Source organism: Scyliorhinus canicula, chromosome 23 (assembly GCF_902713615.1).
Source record: "Scyliorhinus canicula chromosome 23, sScyCan1.1, whole genome shotgun sequence".
Classification (NCBI taxonomy): domain Eukaryota; kingdom Metazoa; phylum Chordata; class Chondrichthyes; order Carcharhiniformes; family Scyliorhinidae; genus Scyliorhinus; species Scyliorhinus canicula.
Window position 1 is genome coordinate 21,640,876 of NC_052168.1, and position 21,641 is coordinate 21,662,516.

The 21,641-nt window shown below is 48.8% G+C and overlaps 1 protein-coding gene across 1 annotated transcript in view; it reads left to right on the forward strand.

Annotated features, from left to right (window-relative positions):
• Positions 1-21,641, forward strand: part of LOC119956271 (WW domain-binding protein 2-like) — a 103,837-nt gene that overhangs the window by 28,111 nt on the left and 54,085 nt on the right. The window contains exon 5 of the mRNA XM_038783339.1: positions 16,132-16,401. Within this exon, the coding sequence (XP_038639267.1) occupies positions 16,132-16,401 (270 nt within the window). The remainder of the gene's footprint in view (positions 1-16,131; positions 16,402-21,641) is intronic.

Sequence of the window (21,641 nt, forward strand, 5' to 3'; positions counted from 1 at the left end):
TTTTGTCCTTTAAAAAGCAGTTAGACAGTTACATGGGCAGGGTGGGCATAGAGGGATGTGGGCAGGCAAGTGAGGCTAGCTTAGTGATAGAAACTGAGCGACATGGACAAGCTGGGCCAAAGAGACTGTTTCCATGCTGTAAACATCTATGACTCTATGACCAGCCTGTGATGCAGCCAGATAGGATGCTTTCTATGGTGCACCTGTAAAAGTCCATGTGGACCTGCAGAATTTCCTTAGTTTCCTGAGGAAGTATAGGTGTAGTATCGATGTGGATGGACCAGGACAGATTGTTGGTGATGTGCACACCTAGGAATTTGAAACTGTCAATCAGCTCCACTTCAACACCATTGATGCAGACTGGGGTGTGTACTACACTTTGCTTCCTGAAGTCAATGACCAGCTCCTTAGTTTTCCTGACATTGAGGGAGAGATTGTTGTCAGATGTTCAGAGATTGTTTCTTGTGACTGGAGAGTCCAGAACCAGGGGTCACAGTCTGAGGATGAGAGGTTGGCAATTTCGGATTGAGACTCTGTCCAAGTGGACTTTAGATTCTCAGTTATTGAGTATGTTCAAGAATGAGATGGTTTGGTATTGAGACACTCTGAGGGAATCAAGTGGTATGGGTTAGGCCAGAAAAGTGGAGTGGAGGTAGACGATCAGGCATAATCCTATTTGCTGGATGAGTGCAGCTGTAACAACATTGAAGAAGCTCCACACCATCCAGGCCCAAGCCTGCTTGATTAATGCCCCTTCCACAAACATTCACCTCTCTCCACCACTGACGCAGAGTGGCAGTCGTGTGTGCTGCAGGAACTCAGCAAGGCTCCTTGGGCAGCACCTTCCAAACTCACGCCCATCACCACAGAACAAGGCCAGCAGATACATGGGAACACTGCCACCTGACAGGTCCCGACCAAGTCACTCACCATCCTGACTTGGAAATATATCGTCGACCCTTCACTGTGGCTGGGTGGAAATCCTGGAACTCTGTCCCAGCAGCACTGTGGGTGTACCTACACCACGTGGACTTCAGCGGTTCAAGAAGGCAGCTCACCACCACCTTCTCCAGGGCAACTCAAGGAATTTGGACAGGCTGAGTGGAGTGAGCATATGCAATAAATGTGAGGTTATCCACTTCGGTCAGGTAGATTATTATTTGAATGGGTGTAAATTGAGAGAGGCAAATACTCAGAGAGACCTTCAAGCCCTCGTGCATCAGTCGCTGAAAGTAAGCACGCAGGTAGAGCAGGCAGTAAAGAAGGCCAATGGTTTGTTGGCCTTCATAGCGAGAGGATTTGAGTATAGAAATAGAGATGTTTTACTGCAATTGTTTTTTACAAATACTTTTATTAAAGGCATTTTTCATATACACTAGAAATACCAGAAATCCACATGAACAAAAAAAGGCCATCTACAAGGCAGAAGTCAGGAGTGTGATGGAATACTCTCCACTTGCCTGGATGAGTGCAGCTCCAATAACACTCAAGAAGCTCAACACCATCCAGGACAAAGCAGCCCCGCTTGATTTCTCCCCCTTCCACAAACATTCAAACCCCCCCACTGACGAACTATGGCAGCTGTGTGTACCATCTACAAGATGCACTGCAGTAACTCACCAAGGTTCCTTAGGCAGCACCTTCCAAACCCACGACCTCTACCATCTAGAAGGTCAAGAGGAGCAGATACCTGGGAACCCCACCACCTGGAGGTTCCCCTCCAAGTCACTCACCATCCCGATTTGAAAATATATTGGCCGTTCCTTCACTGTCACTGGGGCAAAATGCTGGAACTCCCTTCCAACAGTGGGTGTACCTACACCTGAAGGACTGCAGCGGTTCAAGAAGGCAGCTCACCACCACCTTCTGAAGCGCAACTAGTGATAGAACATAGATTTATAGCAGAAGGAGGCCATGTGGCTCATTGAGCCTGCACCAGCCATTGGAATGAGCACCCCACTTCTGCCCCATACTCATAACCCAGCAACCCCACCCAACCCCTTTGGATACAAAGGGCAATTTATCATGGCCAATCTACCTAACCTGCACGTCTTTGGACTGTGGGAGGAAACCGGAGCTCCCAGAGGAAACCCACGTAGACACTGGGAGAACGTGCAGACCCCGCACAGACAGTGACCCAAGCCAGGAATCGAACCTGGGAACCTGGAGCTGTGAAGCAACAATGCTAACCACTGTGCTACCGTACCGCATATTTATTAAATGCTGGCTTAACCGGCGACGCCGAGATGCCGGAAAAATAAAGTCCTGAAGCGCACTATCCCCACCTGCTGCCATCCCCGGAACCTCGCATCCAGCCTGCCGGCCAAACCTGGGATTATCGTCTATCGGCGCCCACAGAGACGTGCCTTCCAACCCATAGTGCTTCCTACACTGCTTCCAAACTCCCAACACTGAGGCCGTCACCAGCTTGTGGAATACTGGCCCAGCGAGAATGGAAGGGGCACCAACAACAGTGCCCTCAAACCCTTTCCCCTACACAATGCAGCCTCCATCCTCTCCCACACCAACCCCCTCCACTGCCCATTTCCTAACCATTGCGATATTCGCCGCCCAGTAATCGTTCATCAAACTCAGCAACGCCAGGCCCTGTCTTCTCTCCAGGAACACCCTCCTCACCCGCGGGATCTTCCCCACCCACACAAACCCAGGAATTATCCCATTCACCTTCCAGAAAAAGGACTTGGGAACAAAGATGGAAAGGTTCTGGAACACTGACCTGGGCAGCACCGTCATTTAACCATCTGCACGCACCCAATCAGTGACAGTGGCAACACATCCCACCAATTAAAATTTGCTTTCATTCCCTCCGCCAGTCTTGGCAAATTAAATTTACGCAGCTGTGCCCCGCTCCACGCCACCTGTGCCCGAGATACAGAAAACTCGCCTCACTACCTAGAAGGCACCCCCCTTGCCGCCTCTCCTGGCCTCTGGTATTAATCGGGCACACCTTGCTTTTCCCCATGTTCAATTTATACTCCGAAAATCGACGAAATTCCCTCAGGTTCTCCATGATCCTTTCAAAGCTGCCCATCGGGTCTGAAATGTATAACAGATAGTCACATACAACGAGACCCTGTGCTCAACCACACCCCGCTCAATCCCTGTCTAGCCCCTCAACCCCCCCTAGTGCCATCGCCAACAGCTCTATCGCCAAGGCAATGGGGAGAGCGGGCACCCCTGCCGAGTACCCCAAACTCCTATTCATCCAGACTCTAGCCATCGGCGTCCTCTTCAGCAGCCGAACCAAATCCACGAAGCCCTGACCAAACCCAAACCAACCGATCACCTCCAATAAATATTCCCCCACCACCCAATCAAAAGCCTACTTCGCATCCATTGCCACCACAACTTCTACCTCCTGCCCCTCCGAGGGCATCATAATGACATTGAGCAACCTGTGCACATTCGTCGACAGCTGCTGCCCCTTCACAAACCCCGTCTGGTCCTCCCCTATCACCCCCAGCACTCAGTCCTCTATCTCTGACGCTAACAGCTTTGCATCCACATTTAGCAGCAAAATCGGACGCTATGACCCATACTACTCTGAGTCCTTATCTTTCTTTAAGATCAGTGAGATGGATGGACGTCTGCGACAATGTGGAGGGGGGGGAGCTCCCTACTTCCCCTCGACTCATTGTAAATCCCCATTAACAGAGGCCCCGGCGCTGCTCCAGACTTCTTGTAAAACTCGGCTGCAAACCCATCCGGCCCCAGGGCCTTCCCCGCCTGCATTGAGCCTACGCAGTCCATCAACTTCCTCAACCCAATCGGGGCCCCAGACCCCTGCACCTTCTCCTCCTCCACCCTTGGGAACTACAACCCATCCAAGAACCGCCTCGTATCTTCCTCGCGGGGCAGGAGACAACCTTCTGTAGATGGCCTCAACTTTCTAAAAAGGCCTGAAACACCCCATTCGCCCTTCTGGGTCAGACACCACCTTGCCTTTCTCATCTCTCGTCCTTCTGATCTCTTTCATCGCTGCCTCCTTCCTCGTACCCATACACTGGCCCTCCGCAATTGCCCCACCGCTTTCGCTGTGGACACCAACCCAAACTCCATCTATCTTAGTGTCATCTACAAACTTGCTAATCAGACCATCTACATTTTCCTCCAGAGCATATATATTACAAACAACAATGGTCCCAACACTGATCTCTGTGGAACGTCACTAGTTACAGATCTCCATTCTGAAAAGCTCCCTTCCACTGTTACTCTGTCTCCTGTTGCCAGGCCAGTTCTTTATCCATCCAGCTAGCATATCTGGAATCCCATGCAACTTTACCTTTTGAACCAGTGTGCCAGAGGGACCTTGTCAAACGCCTTACTAACATCCATGTAGACGGCATCCACAACCCTTCCCTCATCAATTAATTTTGTCACTTCCTCCAATTTGGTAAGACATCACCTTCCCCACACAAAACCATGTTGCCCATCACTAACAAGTCCATTCACTTCCAAATGTGAATAAATCCTGTCCCTCTGTATCTTCTCCAACAGCTTCCTCACCACTGACGTCAGGCTCACTGGCCTACAATTAACTGGATTATCCCTACTTCCCTTCTGAAACAAACAACAACATTGGCTATTCTCCAGTCCTCTGGAACCTCAAAGATGATGCAAAGATATCTGTTCAGGCCCCAGTGTTTTCCTCTCTTGCCTCCCACAACAACCTGGGATATATCCCATCCGGCCCAGGGGACTTGTCTACCTTATTGCATTTTAAGATATCCAATGCTTCCTCCTTCATTATGCTGATGTGTCCTAGAGTATTCACACACCCATCCCTAACCTCGACATCCGTCATGTCCCTCTGCTTAGTGAATGCCAGTGCAAAGTACTCATTAAGGATCTCGCCCACTTCCTTGAGTCCGTGCATAACTTCCCTCCTTTATCCTTGAGGGGCCCACTCTTTCCCTGGCTGCTCTTTATATTAGAATTAGAACAGTACAGCACAGAACAGGCCCTTCGGCCCTCAATGTTGTGCCGAACAATGATCACCCTACTTAAACCCACGTAACCCGTATACCCATAACCCAACAATCCCCCCATTAACCTTGCACTACGGGCAATTTAGCATGGCCAATCCACCTAACCCGCACATCTTTGGACTGTGGGAGGAAACCGGAGCACCCGGAGGAAACCCACGCACACACGGGGAGGACGTGCAGACTCCACACAGACAGTGACCCAGCCGGGAATCGAACCTGGGACCCTGGAGCTGTGAAGCATTGATGCTAACCACCATGCTACCGTGAGGCCCCAATATCGGGCAGCAGGGTAACAGTGGTTAGCACAGTTGCTTCACAGCTCCAAGGTCCCAGGTTCTATTCCTGGCTTGGGTCACTGTCTGTGCGGAGTCTGCATGTTCTCCCCGTGTCTGCGTGGGTTTCCTCCGGGTGCTCCGGTTTACTCCCACAGTTTAAAGATGTGCAGGTTAGGTGGATTGGCCATGCTAAATTGGCCTTGGTATCCAAAAAGGTGAGGTAGGGTTGCGGGGATGGGGTGAGGGTTTCATTGGGGTTCTCTTTCCAAGGACCGGTTATTATTATTATGTATAAAAGGCCATGGGATTTTCCTTGACCCTGATTGCCAATGACATTTCATGGCTTCTGCCCTCCTAACTCCCCGTTTGAGTTTGTTCCCGTTTGAGATTGTTCCTACTTTCCCTATATTCTTTAAAACTCTGTTTTCAGTTGCCCAGACATTATATATGCTTCCTTTTTCTATTTGACTTGTCTCACAATTGCCCTTGTCATCCATGGTTCCCTAATTCTGTCATTTATGTTCATTTTCGCAGGGACATACCTGTCCTGCACTCTGATCAACTGGTGTTTAAAAGACTCCCACATATCAAATGTCCATTTACCCTCAAACAGCCGCTCCAAATCCACATTCTCAATCTATTGCCAAATTCTGTTGTAGTGAGCTTTCTCCCAATTTAGCGCACTCACTCGGACCACTGTTATCCTTCTCCATGAGGATTCAAAGACGTATGGAATTATGATAACTATTCCCAAAATGTTCCCCAACTGAAACTTTGGTCACCTGGCACCATGCCCCAACACGAGGTGCAGTAAAGCCCCCTCCCTGGTTGCACTATCAAAATACTATTTCAAAAAACCCTCTTGGACACACCTAACAAATTGTTCTCCACCTTCCCTAACACCTGCCTCACATCAAAGAACAAAGAAAAGTACAGCACAGGAACAGGCCCTTCAGCCTTCCAAACCTGTGCCGACCTTGCTGCCCGTCTAAACTAAAACCTTCTTCACTTCCGGGGTCCGTATCCCTCTATTCCCATCCTTTTCATGTATTTGTCAAGATGCCCATTAAACATCACTATCGTCCCTGCTTCCACCACCACCTCCGGCAGCGAGTTCCAGGCACCCACTACCCTCTGTGTAAAAAAAGCTTGCCTCGTACATCTCCTCTAAACCTTGCCCCTCGCACCTTAAACCTATGCCCCCTAGTAATTGACCCCTCAACCTGCGAAAAAGCCTCTGACTATCCACTCTGTCTATGCCCCTCAGAATTTTGTAGACCTCTATCAGGTTGCCCCTCAACCTCTGTCGTTGCAGTGAGAACAAACCAAGTTTATTCAACCACTCCTCAGGAAGTGAACAAATGAATATGATGGACAGTAGGACCCTGAGGGTAATGTGTTCACAGACAGAGAACAAAGGGATGAGCACAGCATGGCTAGGAAGGGGGAGGGGAGCTTTGCCTCGTGGGGAGAATAGTGAAAAGGATGCTGGGTAACAAGAGGCCAGGATTGGAAAAATGCGAAGTGAGCCAATCCGGATATATGGCCGGGTCAGAAGGTGTATACATTGGCCTATGGGAAGCTTGTATGCGAATCTTGATGTGATTCAATCAATATGTGCTGTGATTTATTTGTCTTAGCTCTCACTAACTTTTGGGAACTTTAGAAGACAGCTGTGTGTGTTCTAATGTCCCACGAGTGAGTCAGCCTTGCAAGCTGGTGGAAATAAAACAATAATTGATACCTGCTAATCCATCTCAGATTTTATTGAGTCCAGACCGGCCACAAAGAATCAGGAATGAACACTCATAGCTAATGCCCTCCATACCAGGCAACATCCTGGTAAATCTCTTCTGCACCCTCTCTAAAGCCTCCACATCCTTCTGGTGGTGTGGTGACCAGAATTGAACACTATACTCCAAGTGTGGCCTAACTAAGGTTCTATACAGCTGCAACATGACTTGCCAATTCTTATACTCAATGCCCCGGCCAATGAAGGCAAGAGTGCGGTACGCCTTCTTGACTACCTTCTCCACTTGTGTTGCCCCTTTCAGTGGCCTGTGAACCTGTACACCTAGATCTCTCTGACGTCGCCCCAATTTGGAACATAGATGTTCACCAGGACCACAGGCGACCCTCCAGCCTCCCACTAACTGTTACATACCTGTCCCCAGGGTCAGCTACGATACCCCCGACCTCAAAGGCCACTTTCTTGTTGACCAGCGTCGCCAGCCCACTCGTCTTGATGTCCAACCCTGAGTGGAACACTTGCCCCACCCATCCCTTCCTCCGCTTCATCTGATCTCCCAGTTTCAGGCACATCTCCTGAAGGAGCACAAAATCCGCTTTCAAACTCCTCAAGTGTGTGAAGATGTGACGTTTAACTCCCATCCCCAAACACCACCACCACACTCCCTCCTGGCTACCACCCCATTTTACTCCTGTTAACTGACCCAACCAGCTGACATGGTGGCCCCCGCCCAGAGCCTCTGACTACCCCTCATTCTCCCCATTCCACCTCCCCACCCCAATCCCTCCAAACATACAAGGACAAACAAAAGGCACGCTCTCTCGTTGTAATCTTCGCCAATCCACCCCCTGTGTGTCCACATTTCATACAAAACACCACTCCAAAGTTCCACATCCTCACACACCTCCCAGTCCATAGTCTTTCATGAAGTCTTTCTCCTCCTCCGGCGAGTCAAAGTAAAACTCTTGATTCTGGTGCGGAACCCATAGACGAGCGGGGTACAGACCGCAAACTTTGCTCCCTTCTTGTAGAGGGCAGCCTTGATCGGGTTCTACCTGGCCCTCCACTTGGCCAACTCTGCTCCCAGGTCCTGGAAGATATGCAGCTCGTTCTCCTCCCAAGTGCATTTCTTAGTCTGCCTCATGTTCTTATGGGCAACAAGGTCGCTCTCTCTAGTGAATACTGAAGCAAAGTATTCATTTAGGGCCTCCCCCATCTCTTCAGACTCTAGGCATAAGTTCCCTCCACTATCCCTGATCGGCCCTACTCTCACTCTGGCCATCCTCTTATTTCTCACCCCAACTCCTTGGGGTTTTCCCTAATCCTTCCCGCCAGGGCTTTTTCATGCCCCCTTCTAGCTCTCCTCCGTCCATTTTTGAGTTCCTTCCTGGCTACCTTGTAATCCTCGTAGCCGAGTCAGATCCTTGCTTCCTCAACCTTACTTAAGCTTCCTTCATTGCTCCCCTCACAGTGTACTTGACATTCACGAGGTTCCTAGAACTCCTTCATATTTCCCAGCCACACTGAGGCACTGGATAGAGAAGCTGACCTCCACCCCAACAGTACTCTCCTCCGGGCAATCAGTGAAGCAAAGGCCAAGACACCAGCCCCCTGGCAAATCTGAAACCCCAAATATGGCCACTGAGGGACAGGGCTCCAGCTCAATTTTCAGAATCTCCAACATGTTGCTGAAGAAGACCTAGAAACTCGAGCTTGAGATACGACCAAAACATATGTACTTGTTTGGCCTGATCCCCTGCACAGCGCTTGCACCTGTCCTCCAGCCCGGCAAAGAACCAACTCATCCTGGACCTAGTCAGGTTACGATAACTACCTTAAATTGTATCAGACCAAGCCTCTCACACGAGGATGTGGCATTCATCCTCCGCAGGGCCTCACTGTCCAAAACAGGGCCCAACTCTTTCTTCCACTTGGCCATAACCCCCTCCAGAAATACTGGGTCCTCCAACATAATCCATCCATAGATGCCCTAAAACTCCCTTCCTCCGATCCTGCAAGCCAAAGAACTCTCTCCATTAACGAGGTTGGCGGCGCCATGGGGAAATGTCGGGAAGATCCGTTTCACGTAATTGTGAACTTGTAAATATTTAAATGAGTCAGATCGCCCAAACTTCTGCGATAGTTTGCCTGAATTGGCAAACCGCCCCTCCAGGAACAGATCCCCCATTCTTCCCAACCCCTTCCTTTCCCACCCCCGAATGTGACATCCAACCTCCCAAGCACAAACATATGATTCGCACAAATCGGAGTCAGCTTCGATACAGCCCCAATTTAAAATGCTGTCGAAATTGTCTCCATATCTTCAAGATGGAGCCGACCACCGGATTTGCTGACTATTTCACCGGTGAGAACGGGGGTGAGGCCATCACTAATACCCGCAGCCCAAGCCCTCCACTCGACTTGGGTTCCATTTGCACCCAAGTGGCTCCTGGATCCCAACACCAACCCAACACCTTCTCCGCATTCGTGCCCGGGAATAATATATCCGGCTGGGCAATGGCAAGCATCCTGACTGCCCGTCTCTCTGAAGGATTGTCCTTCGAATCCTCGTGGTCTTACCTTGCCATGGAAAGGATGTGATCCACATTTTGATTCTCCTAGAAAAGGATTTGGAGAGAGAGACGGGAAAACACTGGAACAAGAACAAAACTCTTGCCAAAATGAGGGAAGATTGTCCACCTCAGCAGATCATTCCTGACCCGACCCACCAAGCTCGTTTAGTTGAGCTTGCAGAGCCGGGCCCAATACCGAGCCACCTGGACCCCCAGATACCTTGGAACCAACCAACCAGAATGGCAGAATCCGAGATTGACTCCCCTCCCCGGGGGATTAACTGGGAAGAACTCACTTTTTTCCAAGTTTAACTTGTAGCCTGAGAAAGAACCAAAGCGCCTCAGCAGCCCCATTATATAGTCCATGATGGGTAACGAGTCCATCACATACAGTCAGAGATCATTGGCGTACAAGGACACTCCACCCCTCCCCCTTATTATCCCCTCCACCATGTGAGCAGCATGGTAGCACAGTGGGTAGCACTGTTGCTTCACAGCGTCAGGGCCCTGGGTTCAATTCCCGGCTTGGGTCACTGTCTGTGTGGAGTCTGCACGTTCTCCCCGATCTGTGTGGGTTTCCTCCGGGTCCTCCGGTTTCCTCCCACTAGTCCCGAAAGGCGTGTTGTTAGGTAATTTGGACATTCTGAATTCTCCCTCTGTGTACCGGACAGGCGCCGGAATGTGGCGACTCTAAGCTTTTCACAGTAACTTTGTTGCAGTGTTGTGACAATAAAGATTATTATTATTGTTACCTACCTGAAGCCCTCGGGGCGATGGCCAATTGCTCAATCGTCAGTTCAAACAAGAGGGAGACAGTGGGCCCCACCTTTGCCTCGTTCCCCTGTTTAATTGGAAATACCCTGAGCTCACGACATTTGTGTGGATACTGGCTTTCGGGGCTTTGTACAACAATCGTATCCAAGACACCAACTTGGGTCCTAACCCAAACTTTTCCAATATCGCAAACAAAAACCCCCATTCTACTCTTATCAAATGCCTTCTCTGCGTCCAATGCCGCGATTACCTCTGGTTCCGCCTCCTCCAACAAGGACAGCACCACATTTAACAATTGCCACACATTACACAACAATTGCCGGCCTTTAACAAAACCCGACTGATCCTCCCTGATAGGCTGGAGCAGTGTCCCTCCCAAGCTGAGTGCCAACACCTTGGCCAATGTACCTTCAGGGAAAAAATAGGGCGATAACGACCCACATTCCACCGAGTCCTTATCCTTTTTTAAAAAGAAGTGGTGGATGCCTGCATCAGTATCGGGTAGGGATTCCCGAATCCTCGGACATCTCCACCAATAATGGTACCAACTGTCATGCAAACCTCTTAAAATTCCACAGGGAAACCGTCCGGCCCTCAGACCCTGCCCGTCTGCATTTGCCCTGTAGCAGTCATGACTCCACACACAATGGCTCTTCCAACCCTTCAGGCTCTTCCTCTTCCACGTTGGGACATTCAAACCCCTCCAAGAACTCCAACATACCTGACCCCTCTTTGGGCGCCTCCGATCTCTAAAGGTTCTTATAAAACAGTTCAAACGTCCCATTGACTTTGACCGACGCAGACACCAACCCGCTGCCCAGGTTTCAGATCTGAATAATCTCTTGGGTGGCCGTCTGCCACCTCAACTGGCCAGCCAAGAGACGCCGAGCCTTCTTCCCATACTCCATATCCTCCCTGATCCTCAAACTATTATCAAACTATTCGGAAGGACAGAGTGGATGGTAAGGGAGGTGGTGTTGCTCTGTTATTTAAGGATGACATCCGGGCAATAGTAAGGGATGACATCGGTGCTATGGAGGATAAGGTTGAATCCATTTGGGTGGAAATCAGGAATAGTAAGGCGAAAAAGTCACTGATAGGAGTAGTCTATCGGCCACCAAATAGTAACGAGATGGTGGGGCAGGCAATAAACAAAGAAATAACTGATGCATGTAGAAATGGTACAGCAGTTATCATGGGGGATTTTAATCTACATGTCGATTGGTTTAACCAGGTCAGTCAAGGCAACCGTGAGGAGGAGTTTATAGAATGTATCCGCGATAGTTTCCTAGAACAGTATGTAATGGAACCTACGAGGGAACAAGCGGTCCTAGATCTTGTCCTGTGTAATGAGACAGGATTGATTCATGATCTCATAGTTAGGGATCCTCTCGGAAGGAGCGATCACAATATGGTGGAATTTAAAATACAGATGGAGGGTGAGAAAGTAAAATCAAATACTAGTGTTTTGTGTTTAAACAAAGGAGATTACAAGGGGATGAGAGAAGAACTAGCTAAGGTAGACTGGGAGCTAAGACTTTATGGTGGAACAGTTGAGGAACAGTGGAGAACCTTCCAAGCGATTTTTCACAGTGCTCAGCAAAGGTTTATACCAACAAAAAGGAAGGACGGAAGAAAGAGGGAAAATCGACCGTGGATATCTAAGGAAATAAGGGAGAGTATCAAATTGAAGGAAAAAGCATATAAAGTGGCAAAGATTGCTGGGAGATTAGAGGACTGGGAAATCTTTAGGGGGCAACAGAAAGCTACTAAAAAAGCTATAAAGAAGAGTAAGATAGAGTATGAGAGTAAACTTGCTCAGAATATAAAAACAGACAGTAAAAGTTTTTACAAATATATAAGACAAAAAAGAGTGGCTAAGGTAAATATTGGTCCTTTAGAGGATGAGAAGGGAGTTTTAATAATGGGAAATGAGGAAATGGCTGAGGAACTGAACAGGTTTTTTGGGTCGGTCTTCACAGTGGAAGACACAAATAACATGCCAGTGACTGATAGAAATGAGGCTATGACAGGTGAGGACCTTGAGACGATTGTTATCACTAAGGAGGGAGTGATGGGCAAGCTAATGGGGCTAAAGGTAGACAAGTCTCCTGGCCCTGATGGAATGCATCCCAGAGTGCTAAAAGAGATGGCTAGGGAAATTGCAGATGCACTAGTGATAATTTACCGAAATTCACTAGACTCTGGGGTGGTCCCGGTGGATTGGAAATTAGCAAACGTGACGCCACTGTTTAAAAAGGAGGTAGGCAGAAAGCAGGAAATTATAGGCCAGTGAGTTTAACTTCGGTAATAGGGAAGATGCTGGAATCTATCATCAAGGAAGAAATTGCGAGGCATCTGGATAGAAATTGTCCCATTGGGCAGACGCAGCATGGGTTCGTAAAAGGCAGGTCGTGCCTAACTAATTTAGTGGAATTTTTTGAGGACATTACCAGTGCAGTAGATAACGGGGAGCCGATGGATGTGGTATATCTGGATTTCCAGAAAGCCTTTGACAAGGTGCCACACAAAAGGTTGCTGCATAAGATAAAGATGCATGGCATTACGGGTAAAGTAGTAGCATGGATAGAGGATTGGTTAATTAATAGAAAGCAAAGAGTTGGGATAAATGGGTGTTTCTCTGGTTGGCAATCAGTAGCTAGTGGTGTCCCTCAGGGATCCGTGTTGGGCCCACAATTGTTCACAATTTACATTGATGATTTGGAGTTGGGGACCAAGGGCAATGTGTCCAAGTTTGCAGATGACACTAAGATGAGTGGTAAAGCGAAAAGTGCAGAGGATACTGGAAGTCTGCAGAGGGATTTGGATAGGTTAAGTGAATGGGCTCGGGTCTGGCAGATGGAATACAATGTTGACAAATGTGAGGTTATCCATTTTGGTAGGAATAACAGCAAACGGGATTATTATTTAAACGATAAAATATTAAAGCATGCCGCTGTTCAGAGAGACTTGGGTGTGCTAGTGCATGAGTCACAGAAGGTTGGTTTACAAGTGCAACAGGTGATTAAGAAGGCAAATGGAATTTTGTCCTTCATTGCTAGAGGGATGGAGTTTAAGACAAGGGAGGTTATGTTGCAATTGTATAGAGTGTTGGTGCGGCCACACCTGGAGTATTGTGTTCAGTTTTGGTCTCCTTACTTGAGAAAGGACGTACTGGCGCTGGAGGGTGTGCAGAGGAGATTCACTAGGTTAATCCCAGAGCTGAAGGGGTTGGATTATGAGGAGAGGTTGAGTAGACTGGGACTGTACTCGTTGGAATTTAGAAGGATGAGGGGGGATCTTATAGAAACATTTAAAATTATGAAGGGAATAGATAGGATAGATGCGGGCAGGTTGTTTCCACTGGCGGGTGACAGCAGAACTAGGGGACATAGCCTCAAAATAAGGGGAAGTAGATTTAGGACTGAGTTTAGGAGGAACTTCTTCACCCAAAGGGTTGTGAATCTATGGAATTCCTTGCCCAGTGAAGCAGTTGAGGCTCCTTCATTACATGTTTTTAAGGTAAAGATAGATAGTTTTTTGAAGAATAAAGGGATTAAGGGTTATGGTGTTCGGGCCGGAAAGTGGAGCTGAGTCCACAAAAGATCAGCCATGATCTAATTGAATGGCGGAGCAGGCTCGAGGGGCCAGATGGCCTACTCCTGCTCCTAGTTCTTATGTTCTTATGTTCTTATATGCACTTTATGTGAGATTGTGTCCTCTCTAACCACTGCTTCCAGGGCTTACCACCCAGGGCAAGACCGACCCATTCTTGTTAAACCCCACATACTCATCTGTCGCCCTTGATATCCGTCCGCACAACCCCAGGTCTGCAAATAATCCCACATCCAACATCCCTGCTGGATGCTGAACTGGACCAGATCTATGAGATGTTGAGCATGATCCGTAGAGTATTCCGCTTTCCTCACCTCAGGCAAAAGAGACGTTTTCATTATAGAAAAGTCAATTCCTGAATACAATTCATGTACTGGAGAGATAAAAGAAAATACCCTACCCCCCAGGGTGCCATTGCTCTTTTCCCCATCCCCCAAATCTCCTCCATCAGTACCTCTGCTACCCCTGAAGGGGCCAACGATTTAGATTTAGAACAGTACAGCACAGAAGAGGCACTTCGGCCCTCGATGTTGTGCCGAGCAATGATCACCCTACTCAAACTCACGTATCCACCCTATACCCGTAACCCAACAACCCCCCCCGCCCCTTAACCTTACTTTTAGGACACTACGGGCAATTTAGCATGGCCAATCCACCTAACACGCATATCTTTGGACTGTGGGAGGAAACCGGAGCACCCGGAGGAAACCCACGCACACACGGGGAGGACGTGCAGACTCCGCACAGACAGTGACCCAGCTGGGAACCGAACCTGGGACCCTGGAGCTGTGAAGCATTGATGCTAACCACCATGCTACCGTGCTGCCCTTTAGACTTAGACCTATTCAGAACATAGTTCACGCCCCCCCCCCCCCCCCCCCCCCCCCCAAGATCAACTGATGCGTGACTAAGTATTGCGGCCAACAATCTCTTCATAAAAGCTACACCATCCCAATTTGGGGCAAACACATTTACCAACTCTTACCTTCCAGCATCCCAGTGCCCATGACGTACCTATTGCCATGATCTGCCAGGAACCTTCCTGCCTGAAACTAGACCCTTTTATTAGCTAAGATTGCCACCGCCCCGGGCCCTGCTATCAAAGGCCGAGTTGCCTTCGAAACCTAGTCTGATTCCCCCAGCCCGCAGGTGGGCCTTCTGCAGAAACAGCACACCGGCCTTTAAATTATTCAAATAACAGAAAACGTACTCATTTCACTGGGTCCCCAGGCCCATAACGTTTTTCATAACTCGTCTGATCAGGAGGTGTCTTCCCCCCCCCCAACCTCCTCCAAGTCAGCCAGTTCCACCGTGAGGGATCCCTCCCATCTTCCAAATCCATAAGATCAGAGCCCACCCAAGATGGCCACCAGTCCATCCGTAAGGTGAGAGACGGTAAAACCCCTGGTGACCATCAGCAGTCTAACCCCCCCCCACCCACTCCCCGATCCATGAAATCCCCCAGCTACCTCCCATCAAATCTCTCCTCACCATCCCCTTCCCCACCAACACCATTCGCACCTAGGCTCATCGAAACCTGTCTAAACAGGCCACAGCCCCTGCCGTCCGCCCTCACTCCGTTCACTAGCTGGACTCCGCCTACTAATGAGGTAGTCCCACAGCTGATGAACAAAGAAAATAATAGAAACTCTTCTCTTCCCCCCCCCCCCCCCCCCCCCCCCCCCCCCCCCCCCCCCCCGCCCCCCAGGACCCACTCAATTCAGTCCAAGTCCTTGTGTTTTAATGAAAGTCTCCACTTCGTCCATCTGCCGCCGTGTCAAAAAGGTGATCTTTGGAGTTGTGCGCTACCCTCAGCCTTGCTGGGTGCCCCACACCAAAATGAACACCGCTCTTGCATAGTGCTAACTTCGCCTTATTAAAGGCTGCCCGTCTCTTTGCCAGCTCTGCGCCGACGTCCTGGTAGATTCGAATCCTGCTGCCGTCCAACCGCACCTCACGATTTGCCTTGGGCCTTTTCAGGACCTGCTCCTTCGTTCTGCAACTGAAAACACACAACACCACCCGTGGTGGCTCATTTACCCATGACCACCCGCTGGGCGTTTGGTGAGCCACAACCAGCTCGGGGGAAGGACATTGTGTTTGCAAATCTAATTGTCTCTTCTTTCTCCTCCTAGCTTCCAGAGGTACTCCTGTGCATAACACCGCTTACGGATATGAACCAGTGGCTGATATGGCCTTTGGATTTGCCCCAGCAAACGGGCCGTACCCATCAAACGGGCCGTACCCATCAAACGGGCCGTACCCATCAAACGGCCCATACCCAGCAAACGGCCCATACCCAGCAAACGGCCCATACCCATATCAACCACCTTCCATGAATGGAGGTTATGGGCCTCCACCTGTGCCAATGGGATACCATTACGGAGCACCTGCACCTCAGCCAGGTAAGGAGAAAGAACTTCCTAACTTACTGGGAAAAGTGGTAAATTACTGGGAAAAGTCAATGTCATTTGGCATTGGACCAGTCTGAGACTTGATGACCATTAACCCTCCAAGAGGTGGTTACTACTCTGTTTTTCTCATTTAAAAATGTAGACAAAAGGATGTTATGATTGATGAATCTATTAACAACACAAAGGGGCATTACTTCCGCCCAGCAGTGTAAAGTCATGGCCCACTGGAATTACAAGAGTTTAAAGCATAATAACCAGCTCTGGGAAACTTTGTTGAAAGCTCCGCTGGCCGGAGCTTCTTGGAGCCTGCAACCAAAGAGTTTCCCCAGAGACACAGCACAACGTAACTCCAGTCAGCTCAGGAAAGCCACCTGAAATGAAAATCGCTTATTGTCACGAGTAGGCTTCAAATGAAGTTACTGTGAAAAGCCCCTAGCACTTGTCTGGGTTAATTTCCATTTTCTGCCCATCTGACCAGTCCATCTATATCATCCTGTAATCTAAGGCCTTGCTCCTCACTATTTACCACACCACCACCAATTTTTGTGTCATGTGCGAACTTCCTGATCAGGGCTTAAGTAGGGTGCTGTTTCCAAGGGCCTGTGCAGACCCGATGGGCCGAATGGCCTCCTGCACTGTAAATTCTATAATTCTATACCCCATACATTCACGTCTAGATCATTCATGTACACTGCAAACAGCAAGGGAAACAGCCCTGATCCTCACTGGACAGAGGCTTCTAGTGGCAAAAACAACCTTCCACCATCACCCTCTGCATCCTGCTACCAAGCCAATTTTGGATCCAATCTGTCAAATTACCCTGGATCGCATAGGCTCTTACCTTCTTGATTAGTCTCCCATACGGGACCTTGTGAAGTCTTCCTGAAGTCCGTGTAGACTAAATCAACTGCCCATCTCGACATCTCCGTCTTTTTAAAAACTATTTAATTCTGTTTTTAACATTTTTTACATAAACCTAAGCAGACTAAAGCAAAAAGAAAACAAAAAGAATAACAGAACATCCCCTCCCCCCAAAAACCAACCAGCCCACGCAGAACAAAACTTTTCACTGTAAATTGGTACTTATGACAATAAACAAATCCAATCCAACTCGCCTATAACTCGGCGAATAATCCTCCCCGAATCTTTCCCCCCACACTTCTTAGCAGCTGCAGGTAACCGATTCTCTAAAGTGAAGATACCCCATTCCTCATGGAATCCTTCAATTACCTCCCTCCAGGTGAACTTCACCTTTTCAAGATACAGGAACTCCATCGGGGCCTCACGGTAGCATGGTGGTTAGCATCAATGCTTCACAGCTCCAGGATCCCAGGTTCGATTCCCGGCTGGGTCACTGTCTGTGTGGAGTCTGCACGTCCTCCCCGTGTGTGCATGGGTTTCCTCCGGGTGCTCCGGTTTCCTCCCACAGTCCAAAGATGTGCAGGTTAGGTGGATTGGCCATGCTAAATTGCCCGTAGTGTAAGGTTAATGGGGGGATTGTTGGGTTACGGGTATACGGGTTACGTGGGTTTAAGTAGGGTGATCATTGCTCGGCACAACATCGAGGGCCGAAGGGCCTGTTCTGTGCTGTACTGTTCTATGTTCTAGGTCCCAGCCACTATGTGGCACAGGGCAGAGAAGCTGACCTCCGCACACGCGCGCACACACACACACACACACACACACACACACACACACACACAGATAATCCCCCCCCCCCCCCCCCCCCCCCCCCAAAACAGGACCCGCCTATAGCAAGGCAGAGGCGGAACTATCCGCTCCTGTCTGCACCTCTGGTAGGATCGACACCCCGAATATGGCCCCTAAGAGACTGGGCTCCAAATCCAAGTGCAGGTTCACCGACATGGTGCTGAAAAAAGACCCCAAAAATTTCTCCAACTTCGGGCAGGGCCAGAACATGTACAGGGTTGCTTGAACCTCTCCCACACCGCGTGCAAGTGTCCTCCATCCATCGGACCCATCCTTAACCACATTAGGTGCGCCCAGTACTCCACCTTTAACTGTATTAATCCCAGTTTCGCACACTAAGTCGAGGCAGTCACCCTCACACCACAACCCTTCCTCCAGCTCCACCCCTATCTCCTCCCACTTGGCAATAACCCCCTTCAACGACGCCGTATCCTCCAGAATGTTCCCATAAATCGCCGATATGACCCCAGCCACATCACCGACAGCACCCCTTCCAACAACAAGGAGGGGTGTCATCGGGGAGGATTATTCGCCGAGTTATAGGTGGGTTGGATTGGATTTGTTTATTGTCATAAGGAAAGATCTTCCTTGCAAAATCCCACACCTGCATCTACCTAAAGGTCTCCCCCCGTGGAAGCCCAAACATCTCCGTCAACTCCTCAAACTTGCAAGCCGCCCTTCCAAGAATAAGTCCGACATTTTCACCACCTCCCACTCTTCGTACGAGGAACCTACGAGGGAACAAGCAGTCCTGGATCTGGTCCTGTGTAATGAGACAGGATTGATTAATGATCTCATAGTTAGGGATCCTCTCGGAAGGAGCGATCACAATATGGTGGAATTTAAAATACAGATGGAGGGTGAGAAGGTAAAATCAAACACTAGTGTTTTGTGCTTAAACAAAGGAGATTACAATGGGATGAGAGAATAGCTAGCTAAGGTAGACTGGGCGCAAAGACTTTATGGTGGAACAGTTGAAGAACAGTGGAGAACCTTCCAAGTGATTTTTCACAGTGCTCAGCAAAGGTTTATACCAACAAAAAGGAAGGACGGTAGAAAGAGAGAAAATCGACCGTGGATATTGTTTTTGTAAATTCACCACTCTGTTTTAGAATTCCCCCTATACCAAAAAGGGCTGATATTCCAAATGGTGAACAGGGATTCTCACTCCCTGACTCCGATGCAGGCTTTGGTGGGTTCTATTCAGGTCAAACTATCTTTTCAAGTTATCCCCCGGTATAACCCATACCTTCACCGAAGAATTTTACCTACTTACCCCTTAATAGCATCGATGTCCTGGGTCCTGCGTTATTAAGGAAGTGAAGTAAGCTAATAACCACTTTTTCAGGTTAAGTTATTTTATTATTATACTTTTTTTTCCTTTAAGTTGCAAACACTTTCTTTACAGAAAGGAAAAACGATTAGTGATTCTGGATGCTGCTGGTTTGTTGTAGGGACCTTCAGACTCTCTCTCTCTCTCTTGTAGTTCTCCTCCCCTTCTCTCCTGTTGCTGTTTCTCTGTTTTCTCTGTTCTCTGTGTTCTGTCCTCTGTCCTCCCCATTGCTGCTGGTTTGTTGTAGGGACCTTCAGACTCTCTCTCTCTCTCTCTCTCTCTTTTAGTTCTCCTCCCCTTCTCTCCTGTTGCTGTTTCTCTCTCTCTCTCTCTTTTAATTCTCCTCCCCTTCTCTCCTGTTGCTGTTTCTCTCTTTTAATTCTCCTCCCCTTCTCTCCTGTTGCTGTTTCTCTCTCTCTCTTTTAATTCTCCTCCCCTTCTCTCCTGTTGCTGTTTCTCTCTCTCTCTCTTTTAATTCTCCTCCCCTTCTCTCCTGTTGCTGTTTCTCTCTCTCTCTCTTTTAGTTCTCCTCCCCTTCTCTCCTGTTGCTGTCTCTCTCTCTCTCGCTTTTAATTCTCCTCCCCTTCTCTCCTGTTGCTGTTTCTCTCTCTCTCTTTTAGTTCTCCTCCCCTTCTCTCCTGTTGCTGTTTCTCTCTCTCTCTTTTAATTCTCCTCCCCTTCTCTCCTGTTGCTGTTTCTCTCGCTCTCTCTTTTAGTTCTCCTCCCCTTCTCTCCTGTTGCTGTTTCTCTCTCACTCTCTTTTAATTCTCCTCCCCCTTCTCTCCTGTTGCTGTTTCTCTCTCTCTCTCTTTTAATTCTCCTCCTCATTCTTGCTGGCGTTGATCTTCGAGCCTTCCACCTCCTTGAGGGGAGCGGAGCTCCCCCGGGCCATGCCCCGGCCGTCAGCTGTTGCTGCTCTCGCGTTCTGCTGCTCTCTGCTCCTGACTCGCACGTGGGGGGAGGGGCGAGGGGAGCCCGCGCTTAGTGCTTTTTGGCGGGAGAGATCGGGACCTCCGATATGGGATGGGCTTACGGGGCTTAAAGGGGCATGGTGGGACACAACCAGGCAAATGGGTCCCCCTCTATTCAGTACATCACAGTGCTTCAACACAGCACAAAGAAATCTATGCAAACACTCTTTTTCTTTTTCCCTTTCTCCTGCTGCAGGTTGTAATAACAATTCTGACAGACTGAAATTGACTGCATTTTTGACAGAAGAGCTGGCCAGTTTCTGCTCTTTTCAGCTGCCACCAACCTCTTGTGGGATCTCTCCCTGCACTCTCCCAGACCAGATATTGGCAGACTTCGGGGCCTCACGGTAGCATGGTGGTTAGCATCAATGCTTCACAGCTCCAGGGTCCCAGGTTCGATTCCCGGCTGGGTCACTGTCTGTGTGGAGTCTGCACGTCCTCCCCGTGTGTGCGTGGGTTTCCTCCGGGTGCTCCGGTTTCCTCCCACAGTCCGAAGATGTGCGGGTTAGGTGGATTGGCCATGCTAAATTGCCCGTAGTGTAAGGTTAATGGGGGGATTGTTGGGTTACGGGTTACGTGGGTTTAAGTAGGGTGATCATTGCTCGGCACAACATCGAGGGCTGAAGGGCCTGTTCTGTGCTGTACTGTTCTATGTTCTATGTTTCAAATGACGCATTCTGTATTTTCCAGAACACCCCGTCTTGACATTTGAAACATTACTATAATTTGGTTTATTTTCCCCCCCATCCAATTGTACTAACATACATCCCCGATCTTTGTCATTTGTATGCATATCACAGACCAGTGTCAATAAGAGTCTTGTTTTCCGTTCCAGTCCAATTACCGTGAACCATAGCCATAGCCGCTCAGGAAGGTAACACAATAGCTTTCCGTGTGTTCCACTACCTCCAAAGCATTTTACTTCCTTGGGATAGCAGCACCGTAGAAGCTTCCTCATGTCCCTTAGAACCAGCACACAACTCAGTTCATCAGTAACCAAAAGATCTTTTGTCCATCACTGGCTGTTACGTGTCCCATTTTTCCATCGTCCAAATTGTTTTCCATTTCTGATTGGAATGGGGTAATTATAATATCATGTACCACCCACTGATCCCCTTGTTTTATTAATTTAAAATGTTCAATTGATCCTGCTTGTATTCCTAACTTCCCCATTAATGTCTAACATTGTCGTGAATCATGTAAGTCTGCCAACCTCT